Source organism: Peromyscus leucopus, chromosome 9 (assembly GCF_004664715.2).
Source record: "Peromyscus leucopus breed LL Stock chromosome 9, UCI_PerLeu_2.1, whole genome shotgun sequence".
Taxonomy (NCBI): Eukaryota; Metazoa; Chordata; class Mammalia; order Rodentia; family Cricetidae; genus Peromyscus; species Peromyscus leucopus.
The window spans coordinates 81636719-81654640 of NC_051070.1; the positions used below are offsets into that span (position 1 = coordinate 81636719).

At 38.9% G+C, this 17922-nt stretch overlaps 1 protein-coding gene across 2 annotated transcripts in view; it reads right to left on the reverse strand.

The window, feature by feature from the left end:
* Nucleotides 1-17922, reverse strand: part of Adk (adenosine kinase) — a 400038-nt gene that overhangs the window by 60186 nt on the left and 321930 nt on the right. For both annotated transcript variants that reach the window (XM_028879766.2, XM_028879767.2), the window contains exons 8-9: nucleotides 17236-17271; nucleotides 5150-5264 (exon numbers count right to left, since the gene is read on the reverse strand). In XM_028879766.2, the coding sequence (XP_028735599.1) occupies nucleotides 5150-5264; nucleotides 17236-17271 (151 nt within the window). The remainder of the gene's footprint in view (nucleotides 1-5149; nucleotides 5265-17235; nucleotides 17272-17922) is intronic.

Sequence of the window (17922 nt, forward strand, 5' to 3'; positions counted from 1 at the left end):
GCTCTCACCAGAATGGCTCAAGTGAAAGAGATAAACAGTAACAAGTGCCAGCAGAGAACCATCAGAGCGCTATAGACTGGTGAGAGTGGAAACTGGTACAATTCTTTGCAGATATGGGACTGAAAGATGAAAATCTTCAATACCATAATGGTTACAAGACCCGATGTGTTTGTTAAATCCCCAGGATGACATTACCAAGAATGAATTTTAGTTATTGAAAAAAGTTAACCAGGATATAAAAGGAAACCAAGATAGGCTGTACATTGGAGCCAATGGTAGTACCTGTACTACAAATGAATACTGTAGCCACAGGAATGTGGCTTTATTCCGTGAATAAAGAAGCAGCTTAAGTGACTCCAGATGACAGACACTTAGTGCATCTGGCTCTTTCAAGGGTATGAGGGAGCAACAACTTTATGATGGGACAAGTAAACAATGCATTTCAGAATCTAAGGCAAGAGGGAGATACATAAATAAGAAAAGGGCAAAGGCTGGAATGAGCCTTGCACACACGGACAGCTTATTATAATGCATGTGCATTTTCTTAACTAGGGTGTAAGGCGGTAAGGCAGTCATCCTGTTTCCAACCCTTCTGGAACTGGGGCTACTGGTGAATATGGGGCACCTCCTTGCTAGATGAGCATTGGGATCTAAACACCTACAGCAGGTGTTTGTAACGGGTAAGCCATCCTTCTAAGCCCTATAATCTGCATTTTTTTTAATTGTGTGCTTTCTGAGTTTTATGCTTACTAGGATTGCAATAACACAGACTCTTTGTTATAGAGTGATGGAGAGCACTTAGTGTTTTCGAAGAACATGGAAACTGAGGGATGAAGTAATAAGTTTATTTAAGGACTCAGGAGGATGACAAGTAAACTCAACACCTTTTCCATACAATTACCTGTAATGAAATAACACAGGAGATGTACCTCAAAGGTGGAAATAATTCAACCTGTAGTTTGTCCAAAAGGGTCAATGAGTTCTAGATAGTTTTTCCTATCTTCATACATTTTTACAATTATGGGTGTTTTGCTTACATGTGTGTCTGTGTACCACATGTGTGCCTGGTACCCAAGAGGCCAGTAGAGGGCATCAGATCCCCTAACATTGGAGTTAGAGATGGTTGTGAGATGTTTTGTGGGGGATGGGAATTGAACATGGGTCTTCCGATAGTTTATGTTCTTAAGGGCAGTGCTATCTCTCCAGGCCCCTTGATACTTTACATTTTATTTTTAAAATATTTTTATTTATGTGCCTGTGTGAATGTATGCTATATGCCACTGAGGGCACTGGATTCCTTGGAGCTGGGGTTACAGGTGACTATCCAACATGGATGCTAGAAACTGAGCTAGGGTCCTCTGGAAGAGCAGCAATACTCTTCCTGACTGAGCCACTTCTCCAGTCCCTAGTCCTTGATATTTTTTGACTGAGTAAAGAAAACGAGGAATGTATCAAGGCCTGACTTATTGAAGAAGATGTTTGGCTATTCTGTTTCCATCATTCCACAGAATCATAAAACCTGGCCATTTAGTCATTTATTTAACTGAATGATTCTCAAAGTGAGATATGAGAATAGACAGAATAGCTATATCACCTAAGGGAAAATTTTCTAGAAATATAGCTTTCCTCCAGATCCTTCTACTCACACAACTCCCCAAGGATGCCTATCCTAATGTGGCTCATAGCGGGGTTGTCAGAGTGGGGAAGACACTTTAAAAAAGGGAGGTCTACACTTACTCAAAATTTACTAGATGATTTGCATACGACAGCACGGGCCTTTCAGTTATAAGTCTCTATGAGAAAAAGTGGTTACAAAGATCATATCTCCAAAGAGATAGGTCTCTAGAACGAAAAGCCAAGGGAATTGATTAAGTGATTTTGTTAACATTGTTGCTAAATGCCTTAAACTTAACAGTGTGATCATTTGAAAGTCCTCTGCAGTGTGAGGTTTAAGGCACACTGAGTCCTAATTAGTGTTTTAATAAGTGTGTTAGCACTGTCTTGTACCATTCTGGAATGTCACTTATGGTAAATTAAGGGACACTTTCCCTCCCTATCTTCCATTAGTATTTTAATGCTGGGAGGTGGGAAAAGGCTGATCCATATTCAATAGGAAAGAAGGGAAAACAATAACAAATTGGCATCTCTTCTGTGAATTGCCCCACAGGCCAAGCATTTTTATGTTCTTAATCATTATTAAATGACTTAACATGACACCCAGAGCCTGGCGAATGATTGCATCCCGACATGAGAACGAATTACAAATGAAATGAAAGATCAAGCTGTATTAGAGGACTGCCTCTGGGAAATGAAAATCTTTAATTCTCTTTTATTATTGACATTTATTTGGCTGCCATGAATAACAACACAGCAAAGAGACTCGGCTACGCTTGTGCACGGAATAGCTTATCCCAGGGCTCAACACTGCATTAACATTTATCATATTTGCTTTTGTAGCTGACACCACTGAACAGATTTGCTATCCATCTTGAATTTATCATGCATCGCAATATACTGCATCCTCTAAGTTCATTTTCATACGGCAAGAACAGCAAGATTAGCTAGTGTCTTGCCTCAAATAAATTCCTGATTATAAGCATTCTTAAGGGTGGTTTAATAGATTCAATAAAGCGTAAAGTAAGTTCAGAAAAAAAATTCAGTTACAAGATAGGGAGGCTAAATTGCAGTCTGGAGAAAATTATGCAAATTGACAGTGAGGAAGACACTTGTATGATACATGTTTCTGGCTATAGGAAGACTTAAAAAGAATGTCTCCACAAAGAGTAACCCAAAGGCTTCTAATGAATCTGGAAGTAGCATTCCATTTCTTATAAGAAGCCTGCATGGTTTAAGACAGGAATGGTCCACACACTGTAAGAAGACAGTGATCTCATCTGTGTCGTGCAGAGATGTTCTTTCATGGGTTATTTTTTTTCTCATGAAAATTAACAGCACGTCTTTTCCTGTCACAGCAATGAAGGACTGCACATTACCTGGTGCTTTTACTTACATAATCTTCCCTATTTTAAATCCCTCCTAGAATTCAAGGTTTAGTATTGATATTTCTCTATTTGGGAAAGTCACTTAACAAGGGTAGAATGTGTTTGAAAAAAACAAACATTTTTTTTAGTTTTTCAATAGTTTTCAGGATTGAAAGTGTCAAATATATACATGAACAGGTATAGCGGCCCCATAACTCCCCTGTGTCCAGTACCCAACTTCAACAGTCAGCAATCAGCTCCTGACCAGTTTAGTTCATGGATTACACTTAACTCTTCCATCTACTGACTTCTTTTAAAGCAATTTTTTTGTCTTTTGACAAGTCTACAACAAGAAGGTTAAGTAAATTAGTTCTCGTGTCTCTCTTTACCCAAATCGGTCAATAATTTCACCAGTGACTCTTTCCAGGTTTTATATATTTACTTTGTTAAAAAGGTACTTCAGGGGCTGGAGAGATGGCTCAGTAGTTAAGAGCACTGATTGCTCATTCAGGGGACCCAGGTTCAATTCCCAGCATCCACGTGGCAGCTCACAACTCTCTGTAACTCCAAGATCCGACACCCTCACACAGACATACATGCAGGCAAAACACCAATGCACATCAAAGTAAATAATTCTTTTTTTAAAAAGTCACTTCAGTAGATTTGGTGGTACACACTTACAACCTCAGCCCTTGAAAGGCTGAGACAAGAGAACTGCTCCAAGTTTCAGCCCAGCCTGGGTACACAGAGATGACAAGGAGAGCCTGGGCTAGTGAATGAGAAACTGCATCAAAAACTCACACACAAAAAATTACTTTCAGTAGGATGCCCTTCTTCAAGCTTTGTGTTTTTTTAAAGATTTATTTATTTATTTATTATGTATACAATGTTCTGCCTGCATGTGTGTCTGCAGGTCAGAAGAGGGCACCAGATCTCATTACAGATGGTTATGAGCCACCATGTGGTTGCTGGGAATTGAACTCAGGACCTCTGGAAGAGTAGTCAGTGCTCTTAACCTCTGAGCCATCGCTTCAGGCCTGCTTTGTTGATCTTCTATAAGCCAACATTATCCACAAATGAGAAGTATAATTATACTTTAAATATATTTAGACTACATTCAACATTTTATGTATATTAATTTTATTTTGTAGATCTTTAAAGATTATGTTATATTCAGTGTTCAGCTGAGTACTGAAAAAAACACATTGGTAAAAATCATATTACTGCTTATAAAAATCATTAACTAACTGCTTATATTTAAGATGAACCATTCAGACAGAATTAAAAGACTTATATTTAGCTTGAATAGTAGCTAAAATATTGTATGAAGTAGCCTCATATTGAAAGATCTTAATTATTTTAACCAATAATGTTTGTTTATTAAATGAAATTCTTATTTAATATCTATGACTGCTATAAAAACAGACATGAGATTTTTTCTTCTTGAAAGAAAATCTGAGGTTATAATCAGCAACCTGGCTCTTTGGGAAAGCTGAGGCAGGAGGATTACAAATTCAAGGTCAGTCTGGGCTACACAGGAACTGAAGGCCACTGAAGGGTATTTAGTGAGACATTCTCTTAAGATAAAAGGTTATATAAAATAAAATGGCCAGGGATATAACTCAACAGTGGAGCACTTGCTTAGCATGCATAAGGCCCTAGATAAGATTCTCAGCATTGGGCTGGGTATGAGTCAGAGGTGGGTCAATCTCTGTGAGGTGGAGGCCAGCTTGGTGTACAGAGTGAGTTCCAAGATAGCCAAGAATACATAGAGAGACTGCTTTAAAAAATGAAAATAAAAATAAATTCCTAGTGTTACAAAAACAAAACAAATCAACAATGACAAGAAAAAAAGACATAAGAGGAAACATTTCTGGATTTCACTTGCTCATAATCGAATAAATGCATTTTATTTTGATGCAAGTGTTTATATGTAAAATGTATTGTTCTTGAAAAGTATTTCTGGACTAAGAAGATTTCCCCAAACTTCAAAAAACAAGCTACATCAACTGACTTTTCATAAACTATAATCTTGAAAGGAAAATCATTCCACAGGGGTTGAGGGAGGATAATCAAAGTCAAACGTACAGAGGCCACGAGAGACAGAACACAGAATGCTGTCATGACTGACTCTTTAACCCCGCGTTGAGCACACAGCGCCCACGTACCTGTGGCCACTATAGTGTCCTCTCTCCCTTGCGTGAAGATCACGGTCCGCTGCCTCTTGGAGTTCACCTTTGGAAGAGCCTGCGCCTTTCTGGCTACTTCTTTAATGTCTTTCGTCTATTAAGAAGAGGGGAAAAGTCACAATCAGTAGAGGAAGGAAATTTTCTTACCATGTTAACACTTTGCGTCTGTTGAGGACCGACCAGGGAACATTTGAAAAGAAGTTTTAAGCACACAGAGAACAGCACATGAGCTCCTGGGGGGCCTATCATGAGTCTGCCCAAACTTCACACCTATGATGGGTTTTATTGCATCTTCACCTTCAATACCTGCCACCATGCATTTTATTTCAAAGCAAACCTCAGGTGCTTCATTATTTAATTTATAAATGTGTAAATATGCTATCTCTGAAAGATAATGACTAACACACTACATACATAAGCATGAAATACTTTAAAACATTTTGCCTGACTTATGAAAGGACCCAGGTTCAGTACCCAAAACAAAAACAAACTCAAACTTCTTAATTCTCCTGCTACTCAGCACAGTGTTTTTGGGTGGGGACATTGCCAGTTGGACAAGTTGACTGCCTGGCCAGCACAAAGCCCCAGAAGTCCCCACCACAAGAAAAAAAAAAGTCCTTATCACCAGCAAGTGATTATCAAGTCAAATTTCAAATTTAAGAGAGTTTTAAAGACTTATTCATTGTTTTTTGAGGTAGGGTGTCCCTGTGAGGCCCAGCTGGCCTGAAGCTACCTGTATCTTCCTCCACAGGCTAGAATTACAAGTGGGAGCCACTATACCCAAATGAAGTGAGTTTTTCTTTCCTAATTTTTTTTGTTATTTTAATTGTTTACAGAATATGATTCCAGAATATGATTCCAGCTGGGGCTACCCAGAGAAATCCTGTCTCAAAACAAACAAATAGCCAGGCAGTGGTGGCGCACGCCTTTAATCCCAGCACTCAGGAGGCAGAGGCAGGCAGATCTCTGTGAATCTGAGGCCAGCTTGGGCTACAGAGTGAGTTCCAGGACAGGATCCAAAGCTACACAGAAAAACCCTGTCTAAGAAAAAAAAAAAAAAAAAAAAAAAAAAAAGATAACAAACAAACAATACCCAACAAAAAACAAGCTATTTCTCAAAACCTTGATGCTAATTTTCTTCTTCCCACCTCCCTTCTCTCTCAAGACAGGGGTCCTCCATGTAGCCCTGGATGTCCTGTAACTTACTATGTAGACCAGGCTGGCCTCCAACTCATAGAGATCCACCTGCCTCTGCCTCCAAAGTGCTGGGATTGAAGGTGTGCGCCACCACACCTGGCTCAGATGCTGTTTTTCATATCATACAGATATAAAACTCTATATGGTAAACACTTTAACTTGAAATACAAAATTATGGAGCTAGGTATAGAAACCCACACTTTGTAATACTAGCACCCTGGAAGTTGAGGCAGGACAGCAAGTTCAATGCCAGCTTGGACTATCTAAGAGATACAGAGAGGAAGGAAGGAGGAAAAAGGAAGAAAGACAAAAGGAAAAAAAATAGATGAAATAAAAAAAGAGGCATTAGTTTTAAAAGTCATGTTTTCAACCATTTTATTATCAATTAATTATGTGCTTTTGAGACAGGGTTTCATATACCTAGGGTGGCCTCAAACTCTCTATGTAGCCGAAGTGGGTTTTGAACTCCTGTTCTCCCGCCTTCGCCTCTCAGGTGATTGCTCGGGTTACCCAGTTTATATGGTGCTGGAATGGAACCCACGGCCTCACTCAATCTAAGCAAACTCTATACTGACTGAGCACACCCCTTGTTCATCTTTCTGGCCATCTTAGAGAAAATCCAGGACTTTCACTGGATGCACTTCTAATGCTGGCCATGGATTGGACATTTCAGGCAGTTGGCTTTATCACTGTGCAAAGTTTCACACGTTTAAGGAGAAAGAGACACAAGCCAAAGGAGAAATGTTTAACTCTCTAAATGTAGTATATATAGGAAGAAAAAAAATTACATAAAAAAGAGGGATACTTAGGTAAGCAAAGCAGGAGTCCTAAGAGCTTACAACAGTTACAGACAACACAAAAACATTGATATGTAAGACGAAAGTCTGACAGCCAGGCATGGTGGCATGCCTTTAATCGTAGCGCTTGGGAAGTGGAGGCAGGATAATGAGTTTGAAACTAGCTTGGGTTATCATTTTTTCGTTGCTTATTTTAAAAGAGAACAAGCCTGATCTCTGATAAGAAAGTAAGTACTGACGGGCGGCACTGGAGAGACATGACGTACAACGGAGGCCCTGCTGGCTCATTCATGGCCACCAGAATGGGCACATGGCACTAATCAGAGCAGTTACTACCTGCTACATCATACTTTCCCATCTATCTCGACCCTTACACTATAATAAAGTTGTTATTCCTGTTCTCAGACAAGAAAAAAGAAAGAAAGAAGAAAAATAAAGAAATTCCTTAAATTTTTGGAGATAGACTATTAGAAATAGTTAATAACAGCTAAAAAGACCCAAAATACCATATAGTAACAATCAATGTTTTCATTCTGTTAAACAATGCACATTCATTAGAATGACTCATCTATATTAAGCCAATCTCCTTAGTACAAATATATTTTACTACTAAAGTATTTCTATGATTACATATAGTTCATATTTAATAAAAGGCAGAGGTATACTGAGAACAGAGTCTTATGCATTAGATGTGTTTTTAAAAAATCAATTAGGAATACTTATTTATTTTATTTTGTGTGCATGTGGAGGTCAGAGAACAACTTGAAGGGGTCGGTTCTTTCCTACCATGCAGGTTGTGGCATCAGGCTCAGACTGGCAGGTTTAGCAGTAATTGGCAGTAATGCCCACTGAGTCACCTTGCCTCGTTTTTTTTTTTTTTTTTTTTTTTTTTTTCCTTCATTTTTTGAGTTGAGTTTCTTGCTACACTGCCCAAACTGGTCTAAACTCCTAGATCTGAGTTATCATCTTTTTCAGCCTCCAGAGTAGCTGAGACTCCAGGTACATGCCACTGGACACAAGTTAAAAAAAAAAAAAAATTTTAACCAACATTTTCAAAATGGTATAAAGAATAATTTTTCAGAATTTACTTATTTTTATTTTATTTGCATTGGTGTTTTGGCTGCATGTGTGCCTGTGTGAGGATATCAGATCTTGGAGTTACAGACAGTTGTGAGCTACCATGTGGTGTTGGGAATTGAACTCAAGTCCTCTGGAGGAGCAGTCAGTGTTCTTAACCCCTGAGCCATCTCTCCAACCCTGTGAAGAATAAATTAATGGTAAGAGTCCATGGTTTCAAGCCGGGCGTTGGTGGCACACGCCTTTAATCCCAGCACTCGGGAGGCAGAGCCAGGCGGATCTCTGTGAGTTCGAGGCCAGCCTGGGCTACCAAGTGAGCTCCAGGAAAGGCGCAAAGCTACACAGAGAAACCCTGTCTCGAAAAACCAAAAAAAAAAAAAAAAAAAAAAAGAGTCCATGGTTTCTTTTTTACCAACTCTTTGGGAAGACACAGTTTACTGTCAGAGTTTGGTAATTTAATAAAAAAAAACTAATGTCTCAAATTTAATCTCATAAAAGTGGCAATTCAAGATTGAAATAAACTTTTCAAATACAAGCCAGAAACTTTTCTAGATTTATGCAAGCTTTATTCTGATTGTATCCACATCCATAGTTCATATCAAATCTTTTTATTGCTCACTCTAGGATCACTGTTAGTATGCACCTAATCCAAGTATCTCACTATGTATTCAGGAGCAACTGCTTGCTTGTAAGAAATACTTTTTATGTAGTGTAAATCCTGCCTCAAAAACCTCAATTTTTATCTTCACAACACTATAGATTGTAAGTCCACAGTATCCCCCCTCTTCATCTCCTTAGGTCCTTCTCTCTCATACACAGGATCACGTATCCTAGCAGAAAGATGCAATTATGAAGACTTGAGAATATAGCAAACCTAGACTTACTGATAACCTTGAAGAGGTTCATAAACATCTCTAAGACTCTATTTACTGACAAAAACCAAGGAAATACTCTACTAAAAGATATTGGAGCTGGGGGTGTAACTCAGTGGTAGAGTGCATGTTTGGCATGCACCAAGTCCTGGGTTCAAATCTCCCTTTATGATACTTACCAGAAAAGAAAAAAACAGTAATTTTATAGTGGAGAGAATTGATAAACATTGCTTTAACTAATAATCAATTGATACTAAAATTCCTGGACAAAAGAGGATATTGCTATAGTCCTCAAAACTCTCCTCTACATTATTTTCCACTGTAATGGGAAGGAGTAAGTTATAAAGGATAAACCAATCGATACCACCTTAGCCCAGTGATCAAGGTTAACATCACCAGCAATAAGACTTTGTGACATCATTTAACCTCCCTGATATGATACTCTGAGAAGAGCACATCACTTCTGTGGTTTTCCTGTTAAAAATGTACAGCGTCAACCCACTCAACACCAGACACACTCAAATAGAGAAAGGGACATTCTACAGAATGAAAGACCAGGACTTCTGAAGTATCGAGGAAGGACTGAAAAACTGTCATGGACTGGAAGCTGCAAACAATTCCATGACACAAATGTAATGTGGGATCCCATGTTAGATTCTGGAACATGAAAAGGAAAAAACCAGCCTGAGGCAGCTAAGGTGCTTGTTGCCAAGCATAAGGAGCTCAATCTTCAGAACCCACAAGGTGGAGGGAAAGAAATAACTTCCCAAAGTTGTTCACTGAACTCTCTATGGATACTCCACACAAATCTAAAGAAAACAAGAGAAATCACTAGCAAGATCAGAAAATCTATCCTGTTTTTGTTTTGTACTGGGTGTATGTTAATTTTCTGATTTTGGCCATTAAGCTTTGGTTATTTAAGATGTTAACAGAAGCCAAGCAGTGGTGGCGCATGCCTTTAATCCCAGCACTCAGGAGGCAGAGGTAGGCGGATCTCTGTGAGTTTAAGGCCAGCCTGGGCTACAGAGTAAGTTCCAGGAAAGGCACAAAGTTACACAGAGAAACGCTGTCTCGAACCCTCCCCCCACCCAAAAAAAGATGTTAACATTAGGGCTGGAGAGATGGCTCAGTGGTTAAGAGCACTGGCTATTCTCCCAGAGGACCTGGGTTAAATTCCCAGCAACCACATGGCAGCTTGTAACTTAACTCTTCCAGGGTACTGACACCCTCTCACAGACATACATGCAGGCAAAACAACAATGCACATACATAAAAAAAAAGATATTAATAGTAGGGGAAGGAAGGTGAAATGTTATGTGGGGATTCTGTTCTGTTCTTGCAAATTTCTTCCTTTTTTAAAAATTTATTTATTTATTATATATATAGTGTAATGTATGCATGTGTCCCTGCAGGCCAGAAGAGGGCACCAGATCTCATTACAGATGGCTGTGAGCCACCATGTGGTTGCTGGGAATTGAACTCAGGACCTCTGAAGAACAGCCAGTGTTCTTAACCACTGAGCCATCTGTCCAGCCCTGTTTTTGCAAAATTTTAAAAACTCAAGTTATTTTACTCTGAAAAGGTGAAGTTAGGCATGGTGGTGTATGCCTTAATTCTAGCACTAGGGAAAACATGGCAGAAGTGCCCCGAGTTTGAGGACAGCCAGGGCTACACAGCACGACCTTATCTTAAAAAAAATTAGAAACAGTTGCTGTCCCACGGTCACTCCTATAATCTTAGGATACAGGAGGGCGAGCAAGGAGGACCCTTCATGAATTCTTGGTCAGTCAGGGATCCAGAGTGAATGTAAGGTAGCCTGTACTATCAGGAATGCAATCCTGTTTCAAAAAAGAAAGAAGGCAGGGCTGGAGAGTTGGCCCAGGGGTCTGGCGGAGAACCTCAGGTTTGATTTCCAACAGCAGCATGGAGCTGCTCACAACTGCCTGTACCTCCAGTTCGAGGCGATCCAAAGCCCCCTTGGCCTCTGCAGGCAGTAGGGACACACGTGGTGCACTAAGATCCATACAGGAAAAGCACCATACACTTAAAATAAAAATAAACAAAAAACAAAGACAGAAAACTTGTGGAGATGAAAGCACATAAGGAAAGTTGAAAGAACTTAATGTGTTTATTGTATGCTAATGCAATACTAATTTTATTCCTCTTAATGACTCTCATTTTAATTCTGCCTAAAACTTCCAATTCCATAAAATTCTCCAATAATCCCTAGGAGGGGCCTCAAAAATACTGAGTGCTGAAAACTCACGTACAGTGTCTACTCAGGAGGAAAAAGATAACAAGGGGATGGAGCAAGAGACAAAAGTTCACAGAGTGGAGTTATGAGGCCTTACAGGGCTCTAAAGTGAGTGATCTCTAATTTTAATTTCTCTATACAGCAGATACCACAATTTCCTCTATCTTATCGGCCATGTATATTTCTCTAAAATATTCACCTGGCCTTTCCTACCCCAAGCAGTAGGTCTATTAGCACATTTCATCTTGCAGATGAAAAAACTGACTCACAGACGTGAAGCTGGCTGACTGGGGTTATTAACACAAGCACTGCAGTCAGGATGACGGTCCCCAGATCGGCCTCTAGGAATCACAGTGTCCACAACTACCACTTCCAGGCTCCCCACAGACTATGTTGCTTCTAGGAACCCTGGGACATGCTTTTTGCTATTATCACAGAAGTATAGATTGCTCTTCCTCAGCCATTTTTCTGCACATTCACAAGTTAATCCTGATCTTTATTTAAATGTGCTTTTTCTTAGTTGTATTTTACACCATAAATTCCAATGTTTAAATGTTTAGACATTCCCCATTCTTCAAGGCCATTCTGAAGTTCAACTTTTCTTCCAATATGCTAGAACATGACAGAGAAAAAATGTGGTTTGTAATAAAGAATACCAGACTGGGAGAGTTAAGCTCTGGTTATGCTGGCAGTATGCATGAGCTGTGTGAACTGGAACAGGTCATATGGCCTGGATTTCATCTGTTGAACTGAGTATCTACCTCTCAAGGTTTTGGGAAGTATTAAATGTATCAGTGACATATTGGAAAAGATTGTACAGACTGAAGCATTTTATTAAATGCAAAACTGTGGTTTTATCAGCACCTGTTAGTGTAGTATTATCTTCCAAATTAAAGACTCTATTTTCTTGGACCAGCAAAATGGTTTGGTGGGTAAAGATGCTTGCTGCCAAGTCAGATGACCTAGGTTTGATACCTGGGGCCTAAGTGGTGGAAGGAGAGAACAATTTCCCCAAGTTGTCCTCCAAACGTCATACCTGCACTGCAGTATGTGCCACCCAATAAACGAGTGAACAATTTCTCCTTGTAAAGAACACATTTTCTTCACTCCGCTTTCACCGAGCAGGTGACACAGATGTTCGAACACCTTGTCCCAATCTCTCCCGGCTGTGGCATTCCCACACACAGCTCACTTAACTAAACTGTTTTTTCTTCTAAACAGAATCTCTTTAAGATTATGGCGTTCAATCTCCAGTCAGGTCTCAGGATACCCTCCTCACTCAACCCAACCCAGAGACAATGTCTTGTGGGATGCATAGTCCACCGTGTTCTTTCTGTTGGGAGGCCTTTGTACTTGTTTCCTCTGTTTGAAATGTGTCTCCTTGTTTGACTGATTAACTACCTACCCCCATCATTGGTAGACAGCTCTGTTTGTCAGATTTTGGCTTTCTTTTCCTTCCTTAAATTTTTATTACTATTGGGAGGGGCATGTCTGGTACAGTACACACATTGGGCTCAGAGGACAGTCCTGAAGAACTGGTTCTTTCCTTCCACCTTTTCCTGGGTTCTGAGGAATTGAACTCTGGACTCGTTGGGTCATTTCTTTTCCTTCCCTTTTTTTCTTTTTTGGTCTGTAGGTGGCATCACGCATATCAAAAGTGCTCAGTAAATACTTTTAATGAAACACTGAATGAATACCATTAGAAAACTACATGGTAAAACTACTACTAAAATTGTCCTCTTTGGGGCCCAGACCCCTCAGAAAGCATGGGCATATTCTCCTAGCTAGCAGGATCTGACTTACAACTTATTTTCAGAAACTGTGACAGTTCACTGCAATCCTAAAATTTGTAAAGAACACAGAAACCTAAGAATCATCTTAGAGATTTCTTTGGGAACCATTACTTCCTGAACATGTTTTGTAGATTTCTCCTCAGTGCTGATTAATGAGACTTTTTGAGATACTGTATATGTTCAGTATCTGCACCATCTAATAAAGCAGTCAATCATTCATACAGGCTATAGAAATCTAGACATGTGTGTAGGACAACAGAGGCTGCATTTTATTGTTTGAGACAGAATTTCACTGTGCTGTATAGACTAGTCTCAAACCTATGGGCTCAAGCAATCCTCCTGCCTCAACATTCAGGGTAGTTGGGTACTACCTAAATTTATTTAAATTAAAATTTAAAATAAATTTTATTTAATATTAAATAATCTTAATTTGAGCAGCCAAGTATGGCTATTGGATCACACAATTCTATACTTTGGTCGTTGAGTGTTGTAAGATGATTGAGTCCTCACTGAGGTCAGAGAGAGGCTGGAATTCTAAGATGTTCTGGGTTGTAAGGGGCTGAGGGAAGAAGGAAAGGGAGTGAGATCACCCTGTTCCCTCAATGGACAGAGTATTATACCTTAGACAGCTACAAGAAAAGGAACATTTTTTCTTGAAGTAATGTTGAATAAATGACTCAATAGGTTTGAATTCCTTTCAGAATTTGGCACATATTCGGTCTGCAGAGACAACAGAAATACAGAGAATAACTAAATCTAGGTTTTGGAGGTATTTTCTTCATTCTATTTAATTTACATCAATTTATGACAGTTTTTAAAAGGCTCCATAATGAAGCATGCTTTTAAGTACCTTGTTTTTATTTAGGTTCTAAAAATGCAAACCTTTAACTAAGTTCAGCTCAAGATAAGGAAGATTTAACAACACATTGCACTATGAGCTGTTTTTCCAGAATAATAAAAGGCTTCACAGAACTCTTTACCAAGAATTGTCATTTTAAATTCTTAGCAGGACTGTCATTTAAATCGGGCACTATGCAATTTTCTATCACCTATATAGAAAGAGCCTACCTTGTGCTCTGCCTAGCTCCAGCTTTTATCTCCTTCTCCAGTGCCCTCCTAAGCTGCTGCTTCTCACTAAAAAAAAAAAAATGCCCATTCATTTTAAAGATTAAAGATGTTTTTGAAAAAATAAAGATTATCTAGAATTTGCAGAGAAACCCACTAGGGCGCCATAAACAATGCTGCTGAGGGTCTTTCCTGATGAATAAACACAGGTTATTTTTAGAGGCATCGGGCTGGCCTGTCAGCAGTCAGATCACTGATGGCAACACTCAGTGGTTTTGAGAAAGGATTGGGATTAATAACAGAAAATAAGGGAGGGCAGGGAGGGGTGCTGGTAGGAAGGAAAGATGCTTACCATCCCCTTCTTTCAATTATTCTACCTCTTTTGGTTTTTATTTTTTATTTTTATTTTTTTTTATAGCTTGGCTCCAAATTCAGAGCCAATATTAAAGTTGGGAGTGATAACATACAGATTTTTGTCTAGTTTCTTACACTAGACTTGAGAACATCAGAACACTTCCATAGACAGAAAACTGTTAAAGATAAAGTGATTTACACTTGTTTTATTCAAGAGTACTACACTCTACACCCATGCTTTCCTATTTTTCTCTAATGAATTAAGAGAACTTTAATGACATTATAAAATCATGGGACTTCTCAGATGGCATTCCCCACCTGGATTGTATTTTTGTTAACAATGCTGACTTAAGGCTAGTCTATATATGGCTTCTATGTATTCTGCAATGCCTCTAATGATTTTTGGGAATCCATGCAGGCACCACAGACACTATGCGGTTTATCGACTCTAACACACCACTGTCAACATCACTGGCAGAGCTGTTTTGGTATGTCAGGAGGTAATAGGGGATGTGATTATGATAATCATCACTTTGCTTATATGCTCTAATCCATTATGGCAGACATATGACAAAGGGAAACAATTTCTAAATCAGTAACTAGGAACTAATGAAAGGTTAATACAGTGCTGGTTAGCAGGAAATAAAGAAAGCAGTTTGTTGCTAAGATTGAATATAAACCAGGTAGCCGCAGAGTAAAGAGCTCAAGGAAAGAACAAAATCTGTACCAGGCTTTACTGAAGCAAACAAATCATCACACACACACACACTACAGAACTGAGATAGTTTGCTATATGCATGTTAAATGTCTAAGTTTCTGTGAAACTAATCACAGAACCCAAATAGTTTTGTTTAATGATAACACAGCTAACTGACAGGGACAAATTTATATTCTAAAACCTCTTATCTATGAAGCATTTGATTTGTAATATTTGAGAATATTAGCTTTTAGTATAAAAACTTAGCATAGGTAAAACTTTATTTGTAATTTGAGATAGGGTATCACTATGCAGCCCTGGCTGGCTTTGAACTCACAGAGACCGGCTTGCCTCTGACTCTAGAGTATAGGGATTAAAGGAGTGCACCTAGCCATGCTTGTCACTCAAACTTTAAAAATGACTGAAAACACACACACACACACACATATTCACAATAAAACAGCTGTTTTAAGTGTGTGTATGTGTACATGAGTGCTATCTCTCTAGCCCAACATAAAATAACAAAAGCAAACTTCTAAGAAGTCAACTATTATGTAATTTCCTTATGCTTTCAAATGATCTTGAGAGAATTCTTAGAGACATGCTCATTTTCTTTCTCTAAGAAGAGGAGGTGTTTCTGGTTCTATACGTTCTCTGACACAGATACTATGTATGTGTATTATTTTGTTCCTTAATGATGGATCTGCTTTTAGTAATTTAAATAAGTTGTATCACAAATTCAACTTTCTGTAAGGGGCTTAAAGCTTACTGGTATTGTTCAATCAATGCTCACAGATTCTGTACGTGATAGACAATACTGAGTATGCAAATCAGGGCAGAGGTCCTGAATCTTAGCTCCAGTCACATTAAATTTCTAAAGTTACATGGGTGAGATGGCTCGGTTGGTAAAGGTGCTTGCTGCCAAACTGGATGACCAGAGTTCAATCCCCAGTCCCACACGGTGGAAGAACAGAACTGACTCCAACAAGTTCTCCTTAGAGTTCCACACATACGCTGTGGCAGGCATGTGCCCTCCTACTAAATAAATAAATATAATTTTAAAGTTACTGTAGTTATATCATATTGCAAGTTGATGTATGAAACAGAACATCTAACATAGTTCTGGCTCCATATCAGCCATAAAAGACTCATAAAATCAAGTTAATTATCTGTCAATTAACCTGGGTTCATACTGAAGTTAGTGTTTTCTAACAGTCAATTAGAAGATAGATATTACGCAGACAAAAACATGGTCTTGACTGTAGCTTGATTTTGCCAACAACAACCACATGGAGTTTTGAATCTTGACAAGATCACCCTTCTAGTAGGAAAACAGAATCAAGACCAGAAAATTAAGGCCAATTATCAATATTTTTTTCAGAAAAATAAAACATAGTCTATGCTATTTTTAAAAAGATGAGAGGGAGACAAGTTTCAAACAGGAAGTTCATAAGCAGGATTTAAATTAATCAGTCCCTAACAACTGTTAAGTACAACCTTTGGAAATTAATTTGCATAATGATAATCTGCATGTGATAGGGTTGAACTTATTTAAGTGACATTATAGCTCACTACTCTGTCTCGCCCCACCACTGCTTCAGCACTGAATTCTTATGAAATGTAATGCAGCTAATGAGGTATCTTTTTAACCGAGCAAACTGACAGGCCCCATATCTGCAGAGGCAGCTTGAAACTGTGCCCAACCTCTCGGCTTCCCAAGAGGCTTTTCAAAATTCAATAAATAACATCTGTAGGCGATGTTGGGTGCAGACCTAGCAGAGTGCGTCATAACACTGTGCTGGCAGAACAAAGAAACCATGACGACTGCCAAGTTTCCATGGCAACTGCAGCGAGGCTCTGAGAGTATAATAGCACATCAATCACTGTCCAAAAGAACTTCATTATCAGCTAGAAAAAACCTTTAGGATCTGTTTAGTGTGCAATTGTGGGTTAACTCACCTCAAAGCCTTGCTCTCTAGCAAAAGTGGCAGCTTCCTGGAAAAAAAAAAATAAAGAACAGTTAATTATAAAGTGCTAGATAATGAAGAAATAATTCATTGTGAAACTCATTCAGTCTTCTTTTTACACAATTATCTCAATATACTTACATAGATTAATTTTTGTTTTTGCTCTAAAAATATTTCCTTTTTGTCTTGGCATGAAAAACAATGGGCCACATGATGTCAACACACTTCACAAGTCGGAATACAGAAGATGCAGTGTGTGTTTTTACAGTAGCTGCCACAGTGAGTTCAGGTGTTCTGACCTCAGCAAAGAGAGACAATCATTTGATACCCAAGGACCATGCTGGTGGTTATATTTTTAATTAAAACAGTACCTCTCAGAAAGCTCTTCTGGAGACAAGAATGCCTGCTCCTAGAGGTACAGATACTGAAAAAAATAATTTATAGAGACGGATCACAAGTGGTCGTTAAAGTCATCAGATGGAAGGATGACAGGGGACTGGTTCTTCACACGGACTCAAAGCAGTACAGATTACTTGTTGGTCACAGGGAGCAAAGGGTAACTCTATGAGGGAAGGGAACAAGTTGTCATCACTTTAACCCTGTGATCAATCCTTCCGTTAACATCACTTGTAGTGGGATCACCAAACATTCTGTGCATTTTGTTTTGATGCAGAATGGA